Source organism: Hylaeus anthracinus, unplaced genomic scaffold (assembly GCF_026225885.1).
Source record: "Hylaeus anthracinus isolate JK02 unplaced genomic scaffold, UHH_iyHylAnth1.0_haploid 12000, whole genome shotgun sequence".
In the NCBI taxonomy this organism is placed as follows: domain Eukaryota; kingdom Metazoa; phylum Arthropoda; class Insecta; order Hymenoptera; family Colletidae; genus Hylaeus; species Hylaeus anthracinus.
Genome location: NW_026534347.1, coordinates 42,698 through 60,918, shown reverse-complemented (window position 1 = coordinate 60,918; position 18,221 = coordinate 42,698). Strand labels below are relative to the sequence as shown.

The window sequence follows — 18,221 nt, the reverse complement described above, 5'->3', positions numbered from 1 at the left end:
TGTGTGTGTGTGTGTGTGTGTGTGTGTGTGTGTGTGTGTGTGTGTGTTATCAAGTGCGAATTATAAAACTTTTTTCAGACATTATTTTTATTTGTTCATATTTGAAAATATTTTCTAATTTCATTGTACGATACGAAAAACCGTCCTTTTCTACTGTAATTTACGTCGGCTATTACGTGCCACGACTGATTTCGGTATTCATATCCGACAATGAGAGTAGAACCGATTGTGCTCGTTGTTTGCTTGAATGCTCACATTGTGACGACCTACAGGCTACAGGCACCGGCCACGCTCTCTGTTTTCTGTCCCAGTACACGCAATAAAAACATTATTACCAGCGAAAACTTGACAAAGAGAGATTTCGTAGTAGGCGTTTATAGGCGTCGGCATTGAGCAGCATCGGCCACTAAAGTTGCACGCGTTACCTATACTGTTCCTAAAGGAACGACATTTTTACTCTGGATCGTCCAAAAGAGCTAAGAAAATTGCAATTTATTATAATTTGTATTTGGTTTATCGTGACAATATCGAGGAAACCGTAACATCATTCGTACCAATCGAAACGATAAATAATTTCAGTTGCTTTATTTCGAATTTTTCGACATTCTTGTCTCCGCATAATAATTGCGATGTATTTAGTATTCCTGTAGATACATCGACACTTTATTCTATCTTACTCGAGTTTCGTGTTGCCGACTAAAGCGATAAACTTGGTTCGTTCCGGTGTCCTGGGATTAAAATGACTGCTTTGCATGAGAAACGTTTTAACGGAAACAAAAGATCTCCGAACTCGGAATTTCTCTGGTAAAAAATTAAATTAATTGTATTCGTCAACTCTGGCACGTCTGTTCTTTTCAGCAGGGATAAAGGTAACGAATTAAGTAAAGGCATTCACTGCCATGCCAAGTACTCTAATCAACGGACGATTAATTACACGTTGAAACTACATGTTATAATAGTTCATAGGTGTAGTTACCGTTTAATGGGATTCTTTTAAAAAATCGACAAATTGTAAATATCACTACGAAAGAACTTGAATTTTACTGGCTCATCTATACGAGTCTCGTATTTTACAAATAGCTAATTACAAAGTTTTGCGCAAGTCGAAAGTTTTACACATTAAATGGAATTTGTAGACTACGTGCTGTGTCAGAATCGAAAAGTTACGTAATTACGAGTAACGTTCTTGTACACGCATACATAGATACACAAGCCTTGAGTAGACTAGAAATGAAATCTTGTTAATTGCTGGTATACCTTCGAAGATATACCGGCCAGAGACCTTACATACTAGACGTTTATATTTCTTGACGCTGCACCTTGAAAGTTTGCTAAACAACAATAAAAAGAGAGTATCAAAGTATCTTAAATAAGACGAGTATCGAAAGATGATGCTTGCTTAGTCCGCATTTATTGTATATAGTCTTTATGAGTTTAGAACCAGCAAAACCAGCAAAACCTGCAAAACATGCAAAACATGCAAAACATGCAAAACCAGCTACTATGATCGGTTCTGCTAAATAATAGTTGAGAGAAGTAAGTCGCTTTGAGTAATAGTGGTACTACTTACGACTTGTAAGCATACCTCCGTTATCGATCATTTCGTTCCGAGGTTCAAAACGAACAACACATGCGATAGTTGACAACCTTTACACTTGGTTGGCCACCAATTATTCCCTCTGTCTAACAAACTTTTGTCTCTTACCATTTTTACTTAAATCATCAGTATATAGCTAATGAAATGTTTTAAGTAAAGAATACGTACGATATTGTATTATAGGTAGATGGGACCGTGTAGAATGAAATCTTAATCGCTTATCTGTTTTTCTACATTTATTGTTCTCTGTAGATTTATACGATAACAAATACTCTCTTTACATTTTTAATAGCTTCTCACTACTGCTTGACAATTGAATCTTTCGTGGATTTCTCACAACTAAGTGGACAATTTATGTAAATTCTCATTTAACATTAATAAAACGATAATATTTCGGTAGAACTAAATACCAGAAACTTTGAAACGGAAAAATCACGAAGCTTTCGTTTAAAAAAATCTTTTGTTTCTATTCCTTAGCCGTACGAATTCCAAGCCTTTAACTAAAATCTCCGACTACGGAAATTGTTAAGACGCAACGCGTCTGAATGGATGTATTTTCACATTGTTCGTTAAATTATGTATGTATGTATCTAGGCGTTCTCCATCGAACAAAGAACGATATACATATACTCGTATTCTTCCGTAATCAGTCGTAAAGGAAAGTGAGATTGTCCGTGCGGGATGATCTCGATGAGCAAGACTGTGCATCATTGACGTTTCTCGTTTGTAGCCAAAATGGACAAACGCCAAGGTATCTTTAAAACAAAGTGATTTTGTTTGTTACCAGTTTGCAGCAACATTACGTTTCATCTTTGATTCTCGCTGCAGCACGTGTTCTGCTTGTATGATACTAGACGCGATCCTCCTCCTCCTCCTCCTCCTCCAGGAGTCTCACTACCTCTGAAAATAACAGATTCCTAGAGTGTTTCCAACTATTTTACAATCTCGCGTGGCTAAGCTTTCGTTATGTTTCAATGAAATTTCCAAGTTTATAATGAATTTCGCTTTTGTCCAACGAACGACTGGAGCAAATGGTTCCATGAAGCAGCAAAAGTGCAACAAAACAGAAAGAAATTTCTTTCAATTCAAAATGATACAAACGATTTCCTTGTATAGTTGTAACGAATTGTAATACCGGATCTGGCGACGAGCGAAGCTTTTCCAAGATCGATCGTCGACTCGTTTCCGCTCAGTTCGCTATTGTTTCCACCTTGTATCGCATTCCTTGCAGATGTCATAGCAATATCGCTGTTCCTACATCCTACTCTGAAATTTAAATTCACTGATTCATATGAAAAAAGCCAATCACTAATTTTCACGATCAATCTCAAAAATGTTCTCTATTAGGTAGACGCATAGATTTAATAAGTTTGGTATCGTATGTGATTGATTGATATTTTTTAAATGAAATCGGCTAGTACGACTTTCGATTCGATACGGCTGGTAAATTCATAAATTCATAAGTTGATAAATTGCAGGATAGATCCGAAAGGCTTGAAAGTGATTGGACAGGATCCAACGGATCGAAAGCGAAGCAAGAAATAATAATAATAATAATCGGCGTGTTGGTTACCTCCAACACCGATGACAGTCGAATAGGTTAAGAAACGCCTGGCGAAACTTTCTGTTCATGAAACAATACGTGATGGGATTGCAACAACTGGAAACGTAGGCGAGTAGATGCACAAAGCTAATGCCAGTACTCCCGACCACGGAATAAACCCATTCCGGAGCGAAAAGGTACCACGTATTGATCACATGCAGTGGCGCCCAGCAGATGAAAAACTCTAGCACAATGACAAACAGCATTCTGATCACCTGAAATCCATATGCACCGAGATCATCGACAATTCTCCGTGACCTATTTAACCAAACAAAAATCCTACTATTGTATATCGTCGTACTCACCTTCTTTTTAGCTTCGATACTTTTGCCCACGTAATTGCTACGTATCGCGTGTTGTCTGCTAAACGGACAACCGGAATCCTGCTGTGATTCGTTGATCGTGTCCTTGGTATCACTGGCCGAGCAATTACTACCGTTTGTCCGGATCTGTATTCTCGATTCGTGCGAAAAGTCTGCTGCTTGAAATTTACCACTAAGAACCCTCGAGAACCTCGTTCGTGGGATGCGCACCTTATCAGGAAAAACAAATGTTGATTTTCAAAATATGCCTACCAGACGACGCCGCGCCGACATCGAAAGGAAACACTTGATCGATCAATGAAATTACTAAAAGACTATCGTTAGAAAATAATTTGTAAATATGAAATGTTTATCGAGTACGTAAATGATTGAAAACGAATATCCGCGTCGCGCACTCTTGCGCTCAGCTGGTAGTTGATTTCATTTTCTCACCGTAGATGCTATTTCCCGAGGATCGCCTTGCAAGTATCCGCGCGAGCTGGAAAATCCTTGTTTTAATCTCGAGGATGTATCGCAAGCGTTCAGAACCACCGTTGCACCTGATCCTCCGTCACTCTTGTCGTACGACAAATTACGCACCATTCCACTGGATTCTGTCCTCTCGACTGTAATGCGGATTTGTTGCTTGTTACAGTCAGATTTGTCCAGATCTAGGCTCACTGCTAATCTTTGTTTCGGGTTCGTCTCTGAATTTTCAACGGGAACAAACGTAGGGATATCGTATCGACCGCGTTTGCGTGTAATCGCAGAACACTGTGTTGATAAATGACTAAAAATATTTGAAAAGGCAAACGTTTATAATTTAAGCATGACAAACAAGAAAGTTTGAGAGTTTGTATTTTTGAAACGATTACAACACGAGCCAAATGGTGATTTATATCTTCCTAATTTCACCTGGATTACAAACATATATCGATACCGTAAAAATCCCTGGCATTCAGATATGCCAGAATGTTCAATTTCATTTGGAATGATCCGCGCGTAACTACATGTGCGTAGATACGATAATCCTCGCTTCTATGCGTACCTACGTCTGCGTGTACAAACAATGCACACATGTACGTTATAGGTACATACGGTATGCCACCGAAACGGATCCGTTCGTTTACATAAACTCGAGAAAAGTACTGCTTACGCGTAGCGTCACACGAGCTGATTAAGCGGAGACAAACGGATCGTTGTCAAGAAAACGCCAACCGAATCTCGACACAATTACTTGTGATCGTCGTAGAGAGTGGGATTTTCTTTAAATTGCGACTGAAATATTTAAAAAAGAAATTTGACAACACATAAGAGAAAGACTCGAGAAAAGACTTGGATACAATTTTCACCGGCGAATATTACATTTCAGTCTTTCAATAAAAAAAAAACACATGAAATGAAAAGATACTCATAATCGAAATGTATACACATATGTACGAGTAGAGAAATAAAATGTTTGGGACTACTCGATCGACTAATAATGTATGGTATAAAAACTGTAATTTACAATAGCGAATGAAAATGGATCCTCGCGCACAATAACAATCGCTCTCAGATGGGGCCATTCGAGTCTATGGGTGGCTCATGTTGAATTAAACAATAACACTGGCGAGAATAATGATTCCGTGGTTTACCCTCTGTTCTAGAAGAAGAGCAAACAAGCGAGAATTACTGTACACGATTATCGCATCCAGTTTCCCTCGAAATTTGATGGAGTAAAAGTAAAGGGGGATTGCATTCCTCTATCACCTACATATCTATAGTAACCATGCACGTCGGTGCACGATTACACAAATAAATAGTATACCTACCGGAGTTTCGATTTAAACCGAACATTGTTATCGTAGTATCGTTTCGAACAAGGCCACATACCGGATTATGTACCAGGTTACCGGGTAGACGACAAGTCGATATGCTATCAACACGATTAGCCACGTTTATTACGGTTCCTCTAATCCTCTAAAGTCTAAAGGAACAAATGCAAAGAGCAATCGTAAATATTCAGAAAGCACTCGAAACTTACGACGTCGTGGACAGCTCGATGTCTGTCGCATTTCCTGTCGTAATCCACGCCAAAGTTCCGCAGCAATTAGCGAATAAGCCAGGCTCATTACTATTAGCGGAACCAGAAGCAACGTTACGTCCAAGAAGAGATTGTAAGCTCTTTCGGTACCGACGCTCGGCCACCCTTCTCGACATTTGTGCCGTCCTGAAACAAACAAATCAAAATAAATCCAATAAGATCGGCAATAGGCATACGCTCTTGACATCCATAGTACAATATAAAGAAAATTAATGTTAAAAGCAATGATTACAGATTATTTCCTTTACCTACATAATATCGTTTCAAGAGAAATCCATTTAAAGTTTGAGCATCGTGTATCGTAAGAATTGAACGGAAAAATTTGATTGATTTGATTTGATTTTATTTGATTTACATCAATATCTACTTCCGACTCGTAAAGCAATCCGTCGACCCTCGAGCGCCTGTAAAATATTCATCGAAAGCTTTTCCTTCCTATCCCTGGCTTGTTCTCTCCTCTTTTATCGCTCCATCAACTCTCAGATTGCCGATGGTAATCCGTTTCTCTCTTTCTCTATTGGACCGCTCGCGCCGACACGAATATCGATCAGTTCTTGTCCGAATTGCATCGAATTAAATATTCTTAAACGCGAATGCAGGTTAACTAAACTTTAAGATTCCGTGAAAGCTAGTGAGTTTTCAATCAGGATTTTCACTCGTTTCATCGACTTGGAATCGAGATTACATTCGACGGAACTTGATAGGTATTGCAATGGTCCAAGTATGTAGTACAAGTGTGGTAAAAAGTTTACGTTCGCATCGTGTCTACAAGTATGATCAGTGATTGGTTCGAGGCGAGGTAAACCAGAAAGTGGATTGCTTCGAAGGATTTTTCTGTTTCCAAATGGATGAACATCTCACCAGAGAAACACTTGTTGAACATGACGGCAGAGGAACATTCTGGTGTCCCGCGAAAAATACCCACCACACCACACCACACCACACCACACCACACCCATCAAGCTTTCCATCCGTAGCAGGCTTACTTTACCCATCAAATACAATAACAAAAAAAAACAAACAAACAAACAACTTTAAAGTAATTCAAGAAATACTCCTTCCATTATATTCTAGCTATATTAATATTACATATTATACATATAATATAAATACAGAGTAGGTAATCGTACCGCCGCGTATACTTTGAAGTCGTGAAACCACGAGAATTGGCGCGTTCCATGTTAAACTCGCACTCCAGACCACGGCGATCATTTTGTAAGCATGAAATTGAGTTTGCCATCGTCTGGACTTTAGCGGTCTGCAGATGGCAAAGTAACGTTCCAGAGAAATAGCGACAAGAGTCCAAACGGCCACGGAAACGGACACAGCTGGAAAAGTTCAACACCGAATTACCAACGAAACAGACAAACAATCGAAATCTTGATGTTAAATATTAACCGTGTTAGAAATTACAACTTGAAACCAGTTTAATGTTATTCCTTGATCCATACATCTGATTACTCATCGATGCCTACCCGTAGAATAGGTAGGAAAGCAACGCTAATGCTCCTGGAGCATCTTTATTATAATATTTATTGGAGATGTGAGCAAATTATTAATTGAATAAACTTATATCCAAGTGAAATATCAATCGTGACCGGCAAATCAAAATTACTCGTCATTTTGATGGATTGAAAATTAGGTAGCACTTTGAGTGTTAAAACTTGTATAAAAGTTACATTTCTGCCTCGTACAAAACACTTTGCATAGTTATTGTACGAGCTTTTTAAAGATAGACACTATTTACGTTTCAGCAATTTACTCTAATTCTTCCCAGCTATCCACGGAGATAAATGAGTACAACTGCACTTTATCTTGTAGATAACCTCGCAAGAAAAATCGAGACAGAAACGTGATAGCCAAGCTATTGGATTTCGTGTAGCAAACCAATTTTTCGCCGTAACTTTGTCTCAAATAATTTGTCACAATGCATGCTCCACATGTCCGTGGTGCGCCATGCGCCATACGCTAGCACGCTGATGGTGTTTCAAATAGAAATGGTTGCGATCGACAAAGTGTTAATAATAATAAGTAAAGTAAAGTGTATAATAATGCAATGTAAATAATTAAACAATCATTTTCTAATCATGCTATACACATACCTTGAAAGTACGGTATAAGTTTGCACAACGTAATACCAAAGACAAAGTTCTTCAGTATCTGGCCGAGAAGTGTGAAAGGTATACAAAAGACACCGAGCAGCAAATCCGAAACTGCCTGAAAGTTAACAGGATAAATCTGTATTTTATCATTTCTACATAGGTCAAAGTAGTTTACATATAATAATACTGTCGACTGTCACCGTTACAGAGCAACGATACCGATTGCGAGTTTCACAAATACATTATTACAGTTTGTGGATGAACCCTACCACTGCCACACGTACGATTGTTATGTGTATATGCCTATACCGGAAACCAGTATTTACCGCTTATCGCTTACACTTTACGCGGAACCATTACGATCAAATATACATATACAGGGTGTCACAGCCCAAGTGATACAGAGCTCTAATTCCAAAACTATGTCTCTCGGATATACCCATCCTCCTCGCTGCCTGGCCATTTATATTTCTTTTGCCTGTAGTAGTTTTGCCCGAGTAGCCCCGACCACCGGTGTAATATGGTCCTCACCGAGTCATATACGCTTCTGACCTCTCGTCTCTTTCACTATCTGTTCTTTTCTACGTTCGACGCTCGGCACTCGGCTCGAGTCAAGTGTAAACACATAAAAGCACTCGAGGTGCAAGGTTTTCGGTCTCCGATTTTGCATGGCTCCTTCAGTCGTTACTCTGCATCTTCGAATGTTTTCCCAACAAACTTTGGGGTTTGGTTTTAGAGAAGAACAGCGAATGAATAAGAGGACAATGGCGATCAACACCGGGATTATTTCCGATTGTTACGTCGTGTTTGGTCTCATTTTAATCAAAAAAATGTCAGGAATATAATGCTCTAACAGTTTTACAACCAAAACGGTAATAATAAAAAAAAGTTTGATCGTTGCATTAGCATTGTCTCATCGAGATGTTACTGTCCATTTATCGTAGAGAAACTTGTGCATTTAAGGAGACTGTTGAATTATATACATGTATGTAGGGAATACGAGTGTCGGCAAATAATTTTGCCAATACCAATTTGTCGATTACAGAGTACCAAACACCCCTTTGTAATGATTCTATTGACCGTCGTTCAACTTTAATCATCATCACGCATACCGCTACACGGATATTTAACGACAGATTTTTCAATAAAATTGTCAATGCCTCTATCAAGACAATCGAGTATTTTCAGCTTGCAACGCGGACGTATCCATCAATAAAATACCTTCTGATTATTCCAGTGCCGAGTGTACCAGACTATCTGTTAACGCATCGTTGCGTTGCTGTACAGTTTTTCATGTTGAACGAAAATTTACCGTCGCGACGGCGTCGTTCAATCGTAGCAAACAGTTATACATGTATATGTTACATCTTGCAGGCTGGTTAACCATCGAGCAAACACCGAACGCTCTACCTCTGCTGTGTAATCGAAAAACTTTTCACATACCGAAACTATTCATGTATTCTTAAACCTCTATAAGACTATTTTTTTCGCTATAAAAAAAACTCATCATCGTAAACATGTTTGTTTCAAGCTTTGTTGTTAAGCAAAACCGTTATTGAAAATAAACCGTTGAAAATAAACTTGTCACGTATATCGGGTTTAATTTAATTATACAATACTTTGGCAAATATTTAATTATTATAAAGGATAAACTTGTGTGACATTTTCGATACAGAATGTCATACCAGGTTAATGGTAAACGCGTGGTCGTGGTTAAAGATAAAAGAAGCCGTTTTCGAGATAGATAAATATTCTATTAACTTTTCAACTCGAACTCGACCGCACCGAAATGCACCGAAATGCACCGAAATACACCGAAATGCACCGAAATGCATCGAAACGTTATACGAGAAGCCAGAACGTTATACGTTACGCGAGAACGGACATTCGCGAACATGATAAATATTTTTCTTAGATGAACCAGAAGTAAACGTGATAACGTAAAAATGACAAATGATGATAATGAACGACATTACGAACAGCTGCGGAAACGTATATAGCGAAGATATTATTCAACCATGACTAATATTAACTTGCGAAATATTAATATTTCAAGTGTAGACAGTTTTCATTTTCTTATGAACCAACCAAGATATGTATAAACAAAAAATTAATATCGTACAATGTTTCGAACCGAATGTGCATGCGAATCTGAACTTTACTTGTTGAAACTTGGTTCCCCTCTGTACAGCGATAGAAGAAGAAAAAGAAGAAGAAAAAGATACGCAAGGAAGATTTGTAAAGAAGCCAACAAACTAGTTTACGTACCAGATTCAACAGGTAAACGTTGGTGACAGTCCGCATCCTCTTGTTACGTGCCAACGTGATCAGCACCAAGGAATTGCCAATCACGGAAAGTAAAAATATCGTCCCGTATAAAGGTATGATTAAATTTTCAAGAAGATTGTCTTGACCAGGCTTCGCGAGAGTAGGTGAAGTGACGTTCACAACGATAGAAGTCATTGTTGAAGGTGCCGATGCACCGCTGACAAACGATCGATCTATATTAACGTTATCGAAATAGTCGAATGGTACCGCTGCATTATTGGGCATATTATAACCGATAATCAACATTCTGGATCGTGTCCGCTTACGTTACACTCCGCGTTTCATCTTTTACACTGGTTCGAATAAAACAAAGTTGGCAGGTAGGTAGGTACCGCACGATTAGTTTGAACATTTCTTGAACGGTCCACGTTGTAAATTCATTTTCATGACACTCTGCGCGTTAGGATCCGGAATTGTAATTTTCCATAAGAATCTGAAAAATAAGAAGGTGAATTTATATTCTTTAATTTCTCAATTATTTCAATGCTATCTCCCACGGTAGATAGCGAGGTAGCTATTACTTCAACTACTTGGTACACCTATTACATTTGCTTTTATTATATGTACTGTGGAGCTGACCTACTTCCACAATTGTTCCTTTCCTAGAAATCTTAAGATTACACGCGTTAATGGAGATGTTAATAGGTACCGGTAAGTTATAGCGATTGCCAATTCCGATTGTTACGACGGCATTTGAGTGTGCAGGATAAAATGGCAAATTATCTTTGGTATAATGGACAAATTATTACTCACCATTTTCTTATATATAGCGAACAACATAAAAGTTCGACATAATATATCGTGCGATATACATATGTACGTACACTATTTGAAGCCTTACCTGCAAAATGTATCCACTTTTATTCCGAGTACACGTTACGTATGTAAGGTACAGGTATCATTTTTAACGCATATATGTATAATACGACTATACACGGTACAATATCAATCACTGTTTCCAACTGGAATGTGTGCAGATGTACGATCGTGTAGAATCAATTGTTTTAAATTCCGTAAATTTCGTGCCTCGTGTCTACAAGTCACATTCATCGAAGCAATATCATTGATGCGAGAATACATCATATACATACATACATATATGTATACGTATAGATAATACATAGTTTGCTGCATCGGCATCGTATTGCCGGGCCGCGCCGGGCCTTGCCGGGCCGCGCCGGGCCTCGCCGGGCCTCGCCGGGCCTCGCCGCGCCGCGCCGCGCCGCGCCGCACCGGTTAGCCGTAAATCTCGAGTTCTACGAAGTAGAGTTACATATACAGTATACAGTAGCACCAATTCTCCTGAAAATATTACGCGTGAATCTGACAAGTGCTACGGATGACAAGTTTATTTACTTTGAAACTTACTCCAAATTTATAACTATAATCATGTCCTGTCGTTTCAGTTTCACCGATGATAGAAGAGAACGAATCTTGAACGTTGCCGAGTGTATTCTCAACTTTGTTATAAACTGCACGTTCGAAACTACAGTGTATTGGCACACAAGTTCCAAATCAAGTCGAGAATTCACGCGAGTACAAGTCGAGTTCTAGTCTACATATTTCCAATCGAATCTTATCGACACGAAAATACAGTTTCGCTAAGATTTACTCTGTCCAACGTATGTACGTACGAGTGAGTATGTATATATCTACATAGATTAAGTATGACATGATTGTGCGACGAGTTTGTCGCACAAGAAACGCGACGTAGTTTAATACTACTCATACTCGTGGTCATAACAGTAAAACGATAGATGGATAATTCTTTTTATTTTATGAAAAAGGCTATCTGGCTATTCCAAACAAACTACACGTATATTTATACATACATACATATCCAGAGATAATCTAATAAATAACGCTAAATATTATTATACGCTGAATATTCAGACGGGAATCAATTAACCTAAAACGAAATATCGTTGCAATTACGTCATCGAAATGCAAGTTTATGTATCTAGAAATGGTAAATGATTGGCGATTACTCACCGATATGGCTAGTGATTCGTCATTAAAAGCGTTGCAAGTTTCGTCATCTTGGTCCTCACACCAGTGTACGAACAACCAAACATTGTACACTTTTTAAGAAAATATTCCAGCATGATAGGATCACTATGATATTTGACCATATTAAACCGTGCAGCATGATTAAAAACTACCTTTTTATACTATACACTTGTCTTCCGCGAGATAAAACGTATTTTACCTTTAACTTTCTAGTGAATTTTTTTTCAAATTATTATTTAAACGTGCAACGATTAAAATAATTATAATAATTATTCGAATGTATTATAACTGATAATTTAAATAAATTAATAATTATAACTAGTTATAATTTGTATTATATTAAATCTAAGCTCCCGTTTGTATAATTGGACTAGATTTGGATCTTATTCGATTCTTTGAATGGAAACGCGGCAGGCGATGGGTGACATTTTAAAATGTTCGTTAAAACTTTCTCCAACTGCCGCTGCTGCTGCTCACGCATTTATTGCAAACCACCGATGTGTTTCGTTTATGATTAAATATGTTTCCAGATCTTGAAAATCCAGATCACGGCGAGCTATTCCCAAGTACTATGTAAAAGTAACTTTATATATCCTGGGGATGAGATCAAACTTTATACTTGCCGACGAAAATTACTCACGCTGAAGAGTTTTCTTAACTGATGTATCGTCATTCGAGTAGGAAATTAATTGATCGCAATTGCACCTTTTAATGTAACTTGACGTTACACTTTGTTTAGCCAAAAATCATTAAAACACGGTTTTAATTAATTAAACTGTTTGAGAAATGTTGAAGCCTGCGTTGTAAACGCCAATATAAAACGTGTGAATGATATTACAAAATTTCGTTAAATATCAAGTTAATAAGGACAATTTGTTTTTACATGGATGGGAGAATATTTTGTCGTTTAAAGTGGTAACACTCGAGATTTCGAACGGCGCCAGCGGTGCGGCATAAGTAGTGTGCGATTAGTAAACGAAACGAAACGGCGCGGTGCGGCAGCGGGTCGCGGAAAATCAACGTAAATAGCGAAGCGCACGCGACGGATCCTGGCCGCCAACTGAAAACTGAACCCGAGACCCGAGAGCCGAGACTCGGGGTGCGAGTCCCGACTCGGGACTCCCGAGACCGAGGCCAGATACCAGATCGTATGCGGTTCGGGCGAGAGCTCAGACTCAGGATCATCTTTCTGGCTCTCTCTAACCGAGAGCCATACTACATCCATATGAATCTTCCCTCCTTGTATCGTTCGCATGTTCGCATAGTGACCGGCTTATCTACGAACATCATCATTGTTTACCCAAATCCTTCGTCAATGTATAACAATGTAAACACAGACCGTATGAAATCATAAACATAACTGTCCTAGATATATTATCCGAAAACAGCTATACCGCGCGCGATACCTATTATACACATATATGTATACGATCTACACCCTCTATACATATATATGCCTCCGACAGACAAACTTTAATGTTCAACTTGGCTATTCGAAAAGTTTTTGTCAGCTTAAAAATCGACGACATATAATTTTACACTATACTCGTATGTATCTCATGGAAGAGAACCTTTAGACATTCCAACGGCATCTGTGTCACCAACTCTTCAAACAACAAACAGTCGTTCCGCCATTGCTGATTAGGAATGAGAAAAGAAAAACGCTTGAACGTCGATTGCATCGAGATACGATTGATATTTTTCCCCATCGGAATGTCGCAAAACTATACATATTACGTAGAAATAGTTTCGGTACATGTTTGATGAAACTGCAGCTAACAAGTGATACGACGCTTCGCTGGCAAATGTTCAAGTTCTAAAAGTATTTCCTTCGGGGAATGATCGACGTTCGACGTTTGACGTTCGACGTCAGCCAGAGAAACTAGAGAGAAAAGTACATACATACGTACATCTATGTACAAATTTTCAATCTTGAAAAGTTCAAACGATTGCACATATTCTGTTCAAGATCGTGTTTCGAGGTAACAGCGCATCTTGTAGGGACTAACGTCAAGCAACGATTTCTCAGCATCCGTTAGAGTACTCGATACTCGGCGAGTACCATAATTCAAAGGTTGGTTACAATATTTTCCTTTCAATTTAATTCTCAGGGCTAAACCATTCTAAAAAAAAGAAGCAAATATTTTCTGTACAAATAAGTAATTCCCTATTTCGTATCGAATTTATCGTTTATTATAAACGCATGGTGAAACTCTTGAATTCATTCGTTAACGGATAACCAGGATAGAGAAGATAAGAAATATGGATCGCCAAGTTCGTCAAGCTCAACTACAAAATTCAGTGAGTCTACGATATGCCTGTGAGCGCGGTCGTGGTGGGCATTTCAACGATGTCATTTTTTACGAATTTTTCAAAAATTATATTTAATGAAAATATAAAATAAATCAACATGAAATTTTAACTTAGGAGACCAAGAGTGAAGCAAATCCAATCAATGATATTGACAATTCAACCAATCAATTTGCATCGGAACACGATGGTATTCCAGATCCAGGATTAATCGAATTGTCTTCTATGCCGAGTACGTAAATTAGAATTAGTACATATAGGATATTCGTATTCTGACTCTTTGAAAATTATTATTGACCAATGACCTAGTCAATGTACTGTGTTTCTCGCAATGTCCATCCTACGATGATAACTATTTTAAAATGTTTACCTATTTCTACATTTTACCGCGTAACCGCGTAACCGCTTAAAATTAAAATTAAAATTAAAATTAAAATTAAAATTAAAATTAATATCGTACGTTAAATAACGAATAATCATGGCATCGTTAGAACGTATTAATTCGAATGTGTTGCGTGTTGCGTCAGTAGTGTAACGCGTACTACATCCAAAATGGAAATGTCTATATTTAACAAGATGAGCGATCATCTCTGCATTTTAATCGATTACTTACTTGGTTGGAAATATTTCTATATGAAAATGAGTCTTTTGATGGCGCGCATCGTTAAAAAGGAAAACTCGAACCCAAATTTACCGGACGCTGAGCTCGCTGACCAATTTGTTGTACGAGTGATATAAACGCGAAACCATTCGTGTTTCCGTTTACGGCGAACAGATCTGCATACGATCTCGGTAAAAGCGGTTACATGAATTTACATGTTGTTTGTGTTGGGATCGAATAAAGAAGACCTCGCCGGCCTGAAAAAAGAAGAAAAATGTCCGGATTTAATAGAGAGGATGTCGAGGATTGAGACGGTGAAAGAGGATGCCAGGAAATTGAAGACTACGACACTCACCAGAATGGGGAAAATGTTTAAGCAGCGCTCACAGACACCCGTTGGGGAGAAATCATCCCTAAACGTGGATGGCGGTACGGTAAGCGATTCAACACTGGAAATAGAGATTGTTTTATCGTTATTTCCTTGAGCGAACGACTTGATCGAAACAGCATTTGCGGCGGCGTACCGCTCTATTTCCATTATTTTCAGAAATTTTTCAATATCTATTAAATTGTAACTGTACCCCTTGCAAACATGTATACATTTTCGAGTAAATGATATATTTTTACGTTAGAGTGTGAGAAAATCAATGAAAAATTACGACGACGAAAGCATGAAAAAGGATAGAGAGAAAAGTAACTCGTTGGGCAGAATGCTAAAATTGGTGGATAAAGATGGCTCGCCGAAGAAACTGTTCCATTCTCGAGCAGGATCTCTGAGTCATATATTGCGTCGACAACCCAGCAATGAAAACAATGTCGAGAAAAAGCTAGCCGAAGATAATACACCTGGCATTTTCTCGAGAATGCTAAACCAGTTGAGAGGAAAGTAACAAAGACCAAAACGTTTATTCACTTATGAATAAAGATATCATACACGTATATTGTACACGATATACGTATTCTTTTGATAAAAGTGGTAATCCATTATCGATACACATACATATAGTGCATACCTTTGATGCTTACAAGAACAAAAATAGAGAAACAATTATACGACTATCTTTATTTATTTTCACAAATTGTACATACATGTGTGTAGACAGTCGTGTAAATTCAATTGATGTTTATATTTGTGATGCTCAGGACGCCCTCACAGTGGAAACTCGACAGTCGAGCCGAACATAAAGACCCGTGGCAAAATGAGCTCGTTACCTCCAAAGGTGCCATTAAATTCGAGGACCTGTAATCTGTCTTCGTCAAAGTCTCCTTCATCGCCTCCGTCGCGGGACAGAGAATCCTTGGAGAAATTAACAACTTTCGAATATTCCATTTAACACGTTGTTAACAAGCAAGCTACCCTTTCACGAAAAGTAATCTACGTTTACCGACACATTAGCAATTTTAATCTATCGTTTATACCGTACGCGTACGGTGCCTACACTCTATTTCTATTGGCAGAAGATTTGGTTTCCATTCCAGATACGTTACGCAAAGTAAGAAAAATCGATATTGTGCAAAGGAATACTCGGAATTTATATGTGCGTAGAACAATTGAAAACGATAAATAAATATCATTTATTCGATCGCTGTGAAAAATCAATCGATACTACGAATATAAACTACGATTTTCCAAAAGTGGCTTTAACATTTTGTTTAAAATATTTAAAATTTAAATTAAATATGTAATATTTAAAATATTTTGTATATTAAAAATTATAATTCTGATGCCAGTTTTGGACAACTCTTTATTGGTGATTATTAAACTGGAAATTTTGTACATTCGTGAATAATGCTAATATGACATTCAATTTTTATTGGAAGAACCATCGTCATTATCCACGCATATTTCGTCTTGTTCCTTTTCCTATTTTTTTGCGAGACAACCTGTGTCTCTTGGTGCTCTGCGCGCTGCGCTGTACAATTGTTCGGATACGTACATGGGTACTAACAAATTACGTATTACATATTACAACAGAAGTTGTACAAATGGTCGTATGAATCGTGACGAATATTATTCACTGTTGGTTCCTTAATTCGCAAAACCATACCAACAGGCCGACATGTATAACAGTTGTCGTCGCAGTTTGTATAAAAGTAAGTATTTACAAAGAAAATGCTAATCTTGAACGGTATACATAATTTCCTCGCGCACGCAAACCTCATTGTCAGCATTAGTGTTCGTCCCGAACAATACAGATTGAAACCGAGCGAACCTTCTCTAAGGAGAAATCGGACATTTTCCACCATGCCACTTTGTCCAAATAAATTGAAATTTATATTATAATTGTATACCTCGAAAGAGCTATCAAATTTTTCAACGGGCGATACATTTTCACAATAAGTGATACACTGAAAAATAAACGTTAAATTAACATTGTGTCACACTCTAAAGAAACCTAGACAGATGTAGGCAATCCGGGTGGAAAGTCGATACTTGGCATTTCATCGACCGTTATCTTTCGATATTTCTCGATGCAATTTTTCGAGTATAGAACATATTTGTTGATTTATTAATCGATTCTAATGCGATTAAGGTAGAGTATATTTGTTCTTACGTTCGTAATGCGTACAAAAGCATACAAAAGCGCTATTTCACTTTTATATCAAATACTTTCACAATTTCCTTCCGTGTTCGATATTTTCAAGATCATCGGATGCATTGTCATCTAGCACGCTTCGCAACGATTATTAACATCGACGATTCAAGCGCGCCGTTTAAAAAAAAAAAATATATATATATATATATAATACGTACAGTTCTTTCCATTCAAAATATCCTATACTATGTACAACGTCGCCCGATATCAAGCGTTTTTTCCCTTACAATTAGTTTAGCGTACAACAATATCATTCTTACATTTACATCGCTTATCTCTGTTTAATTAATCGAGTAAAAACGATTGGCACGAGCCGATAATTCATGGAAATTAATTAATCATTCCCATGTACCAAAGACCTTTGAAACATGCGTCCATTGAATTTTGCATCCTCATTCAAGAATAGCGATGTATCACAGTGTAACGTATTTATTATACCTACTAATATAACAGAAGCACAACTTTTACGTTATATCGCATATCTCCCGTGCTTGGTACATCACACGATAAATAAATGTCTCTTGTCAAATTCTGTGTACATGTTGTTCGGATTTTTTCTACAACTATTCATGTCGATTTATTGATACGTGTATTTAGCGTAGTAAGTAACTCATTTGTTAGGTTTTTAACCGTACAGATCGATCTTACATACATACTCGTATATGTATGTATATCAAGTTGTATC

General features: G+C 37.8%; 2 protein-coding genes across 9 annotated transcripts; one reads left to right on the top strand and one right to left on the bottom strand.

Annotated features, from left to right (window-relative positions):
- Window positions 1-1,493: 1,493 nt before the first annotated feature.
- LOC128890308 (cholecystokinin receptor type A-like) lies at window positions 1,494-14,736 on the bottom strand. Of its 6 annotated transcripts, none has more exons than XR_008460602.1 (11): window positions 12,011-14,736; window positions 9,959-10,451; window positions 7,691-7,805; window positions 6,719-6,916; window positions 5,529-5,714; window positions 3,956-4,128; window positions 3,506-3,733; window positions 3,171-3,415; window positions 2,733-2,863; window positions 1,766-2,497; window positions 1,494-1,679 (listed from the first exon to the last, which is right to left on the bottom strand). XR_008460602.1 is itself a non-coding variant. In XM_054148678.1 (11 exons), the coding sequence occupies exons 3-11, from the start codon at window positions 10,262-10,264 to the stop codon at window positions 2,448-2,450; spliced, it is 1,632 nt and encodes a 543-aa protein (XP_054004653.1). In that variant the 5' UTR covers window positions 10,265-10,451; window positions 12,011-12,597; window positions 12,669-14,736; the 3' UTR covers window positions 1,494-2,447. The 6 variants fall into 6 exon arrangements, 5 of the variants coding, with proteins under 5 accessions (XP_054004653.1, XP_054004654.1, XP_054004656.1 ...); XM_054148678.1 differs by having other exon boundaries at window positions 1,494-2,497; window positions 12,011-12,597; window positions 12,669-14,736; XM_054148679.1 differs by having other exon boundaries at window positions 1,494-2,497; window positions 12,011-12,133; window positions 12,669-14,736.
- On the top strand, window positions 11,392-17,232 carry LOC128890315 (uncharacterized). Of its 3 annotated transcripts, none has more exons than XR_008460603.1 (3): window positions 11,392-11,654; window positions 15,183-15,373; window positions 15,572-17,232. XR_008460603.1 is itself a non-coding variant. In XM_054148692.1 (3 exons), exons 1-3 carry the CDS (start codon window positions 14,564-14,566, stop codon window positions 15,827-15,829), a joined length of 456 nt encoding a protein of 151 aa, XP_054004667.1. In that variant the 5' UTR covers window positions 14,533-14,563; the 3' UTR covers window positions 15,830-17,232. The 3 variants fall into 3 exon arrangements, 2 of the variants coding, with proteins under 2 accessions (XP_054004667.1, XP_054004666.1); XM_054148692.1 differs by lacking the exon at window positions 11,392-11,654 and adding an exon at window positions 14,533-14,570; XM_054148691.1 differs by lacking the exon at window positions 11,392-11,654 and having other exon boundaries at window positions 15,155-15,373.
- Window positions 17,233-18,221: the final 989 nt, after the last annotated feature.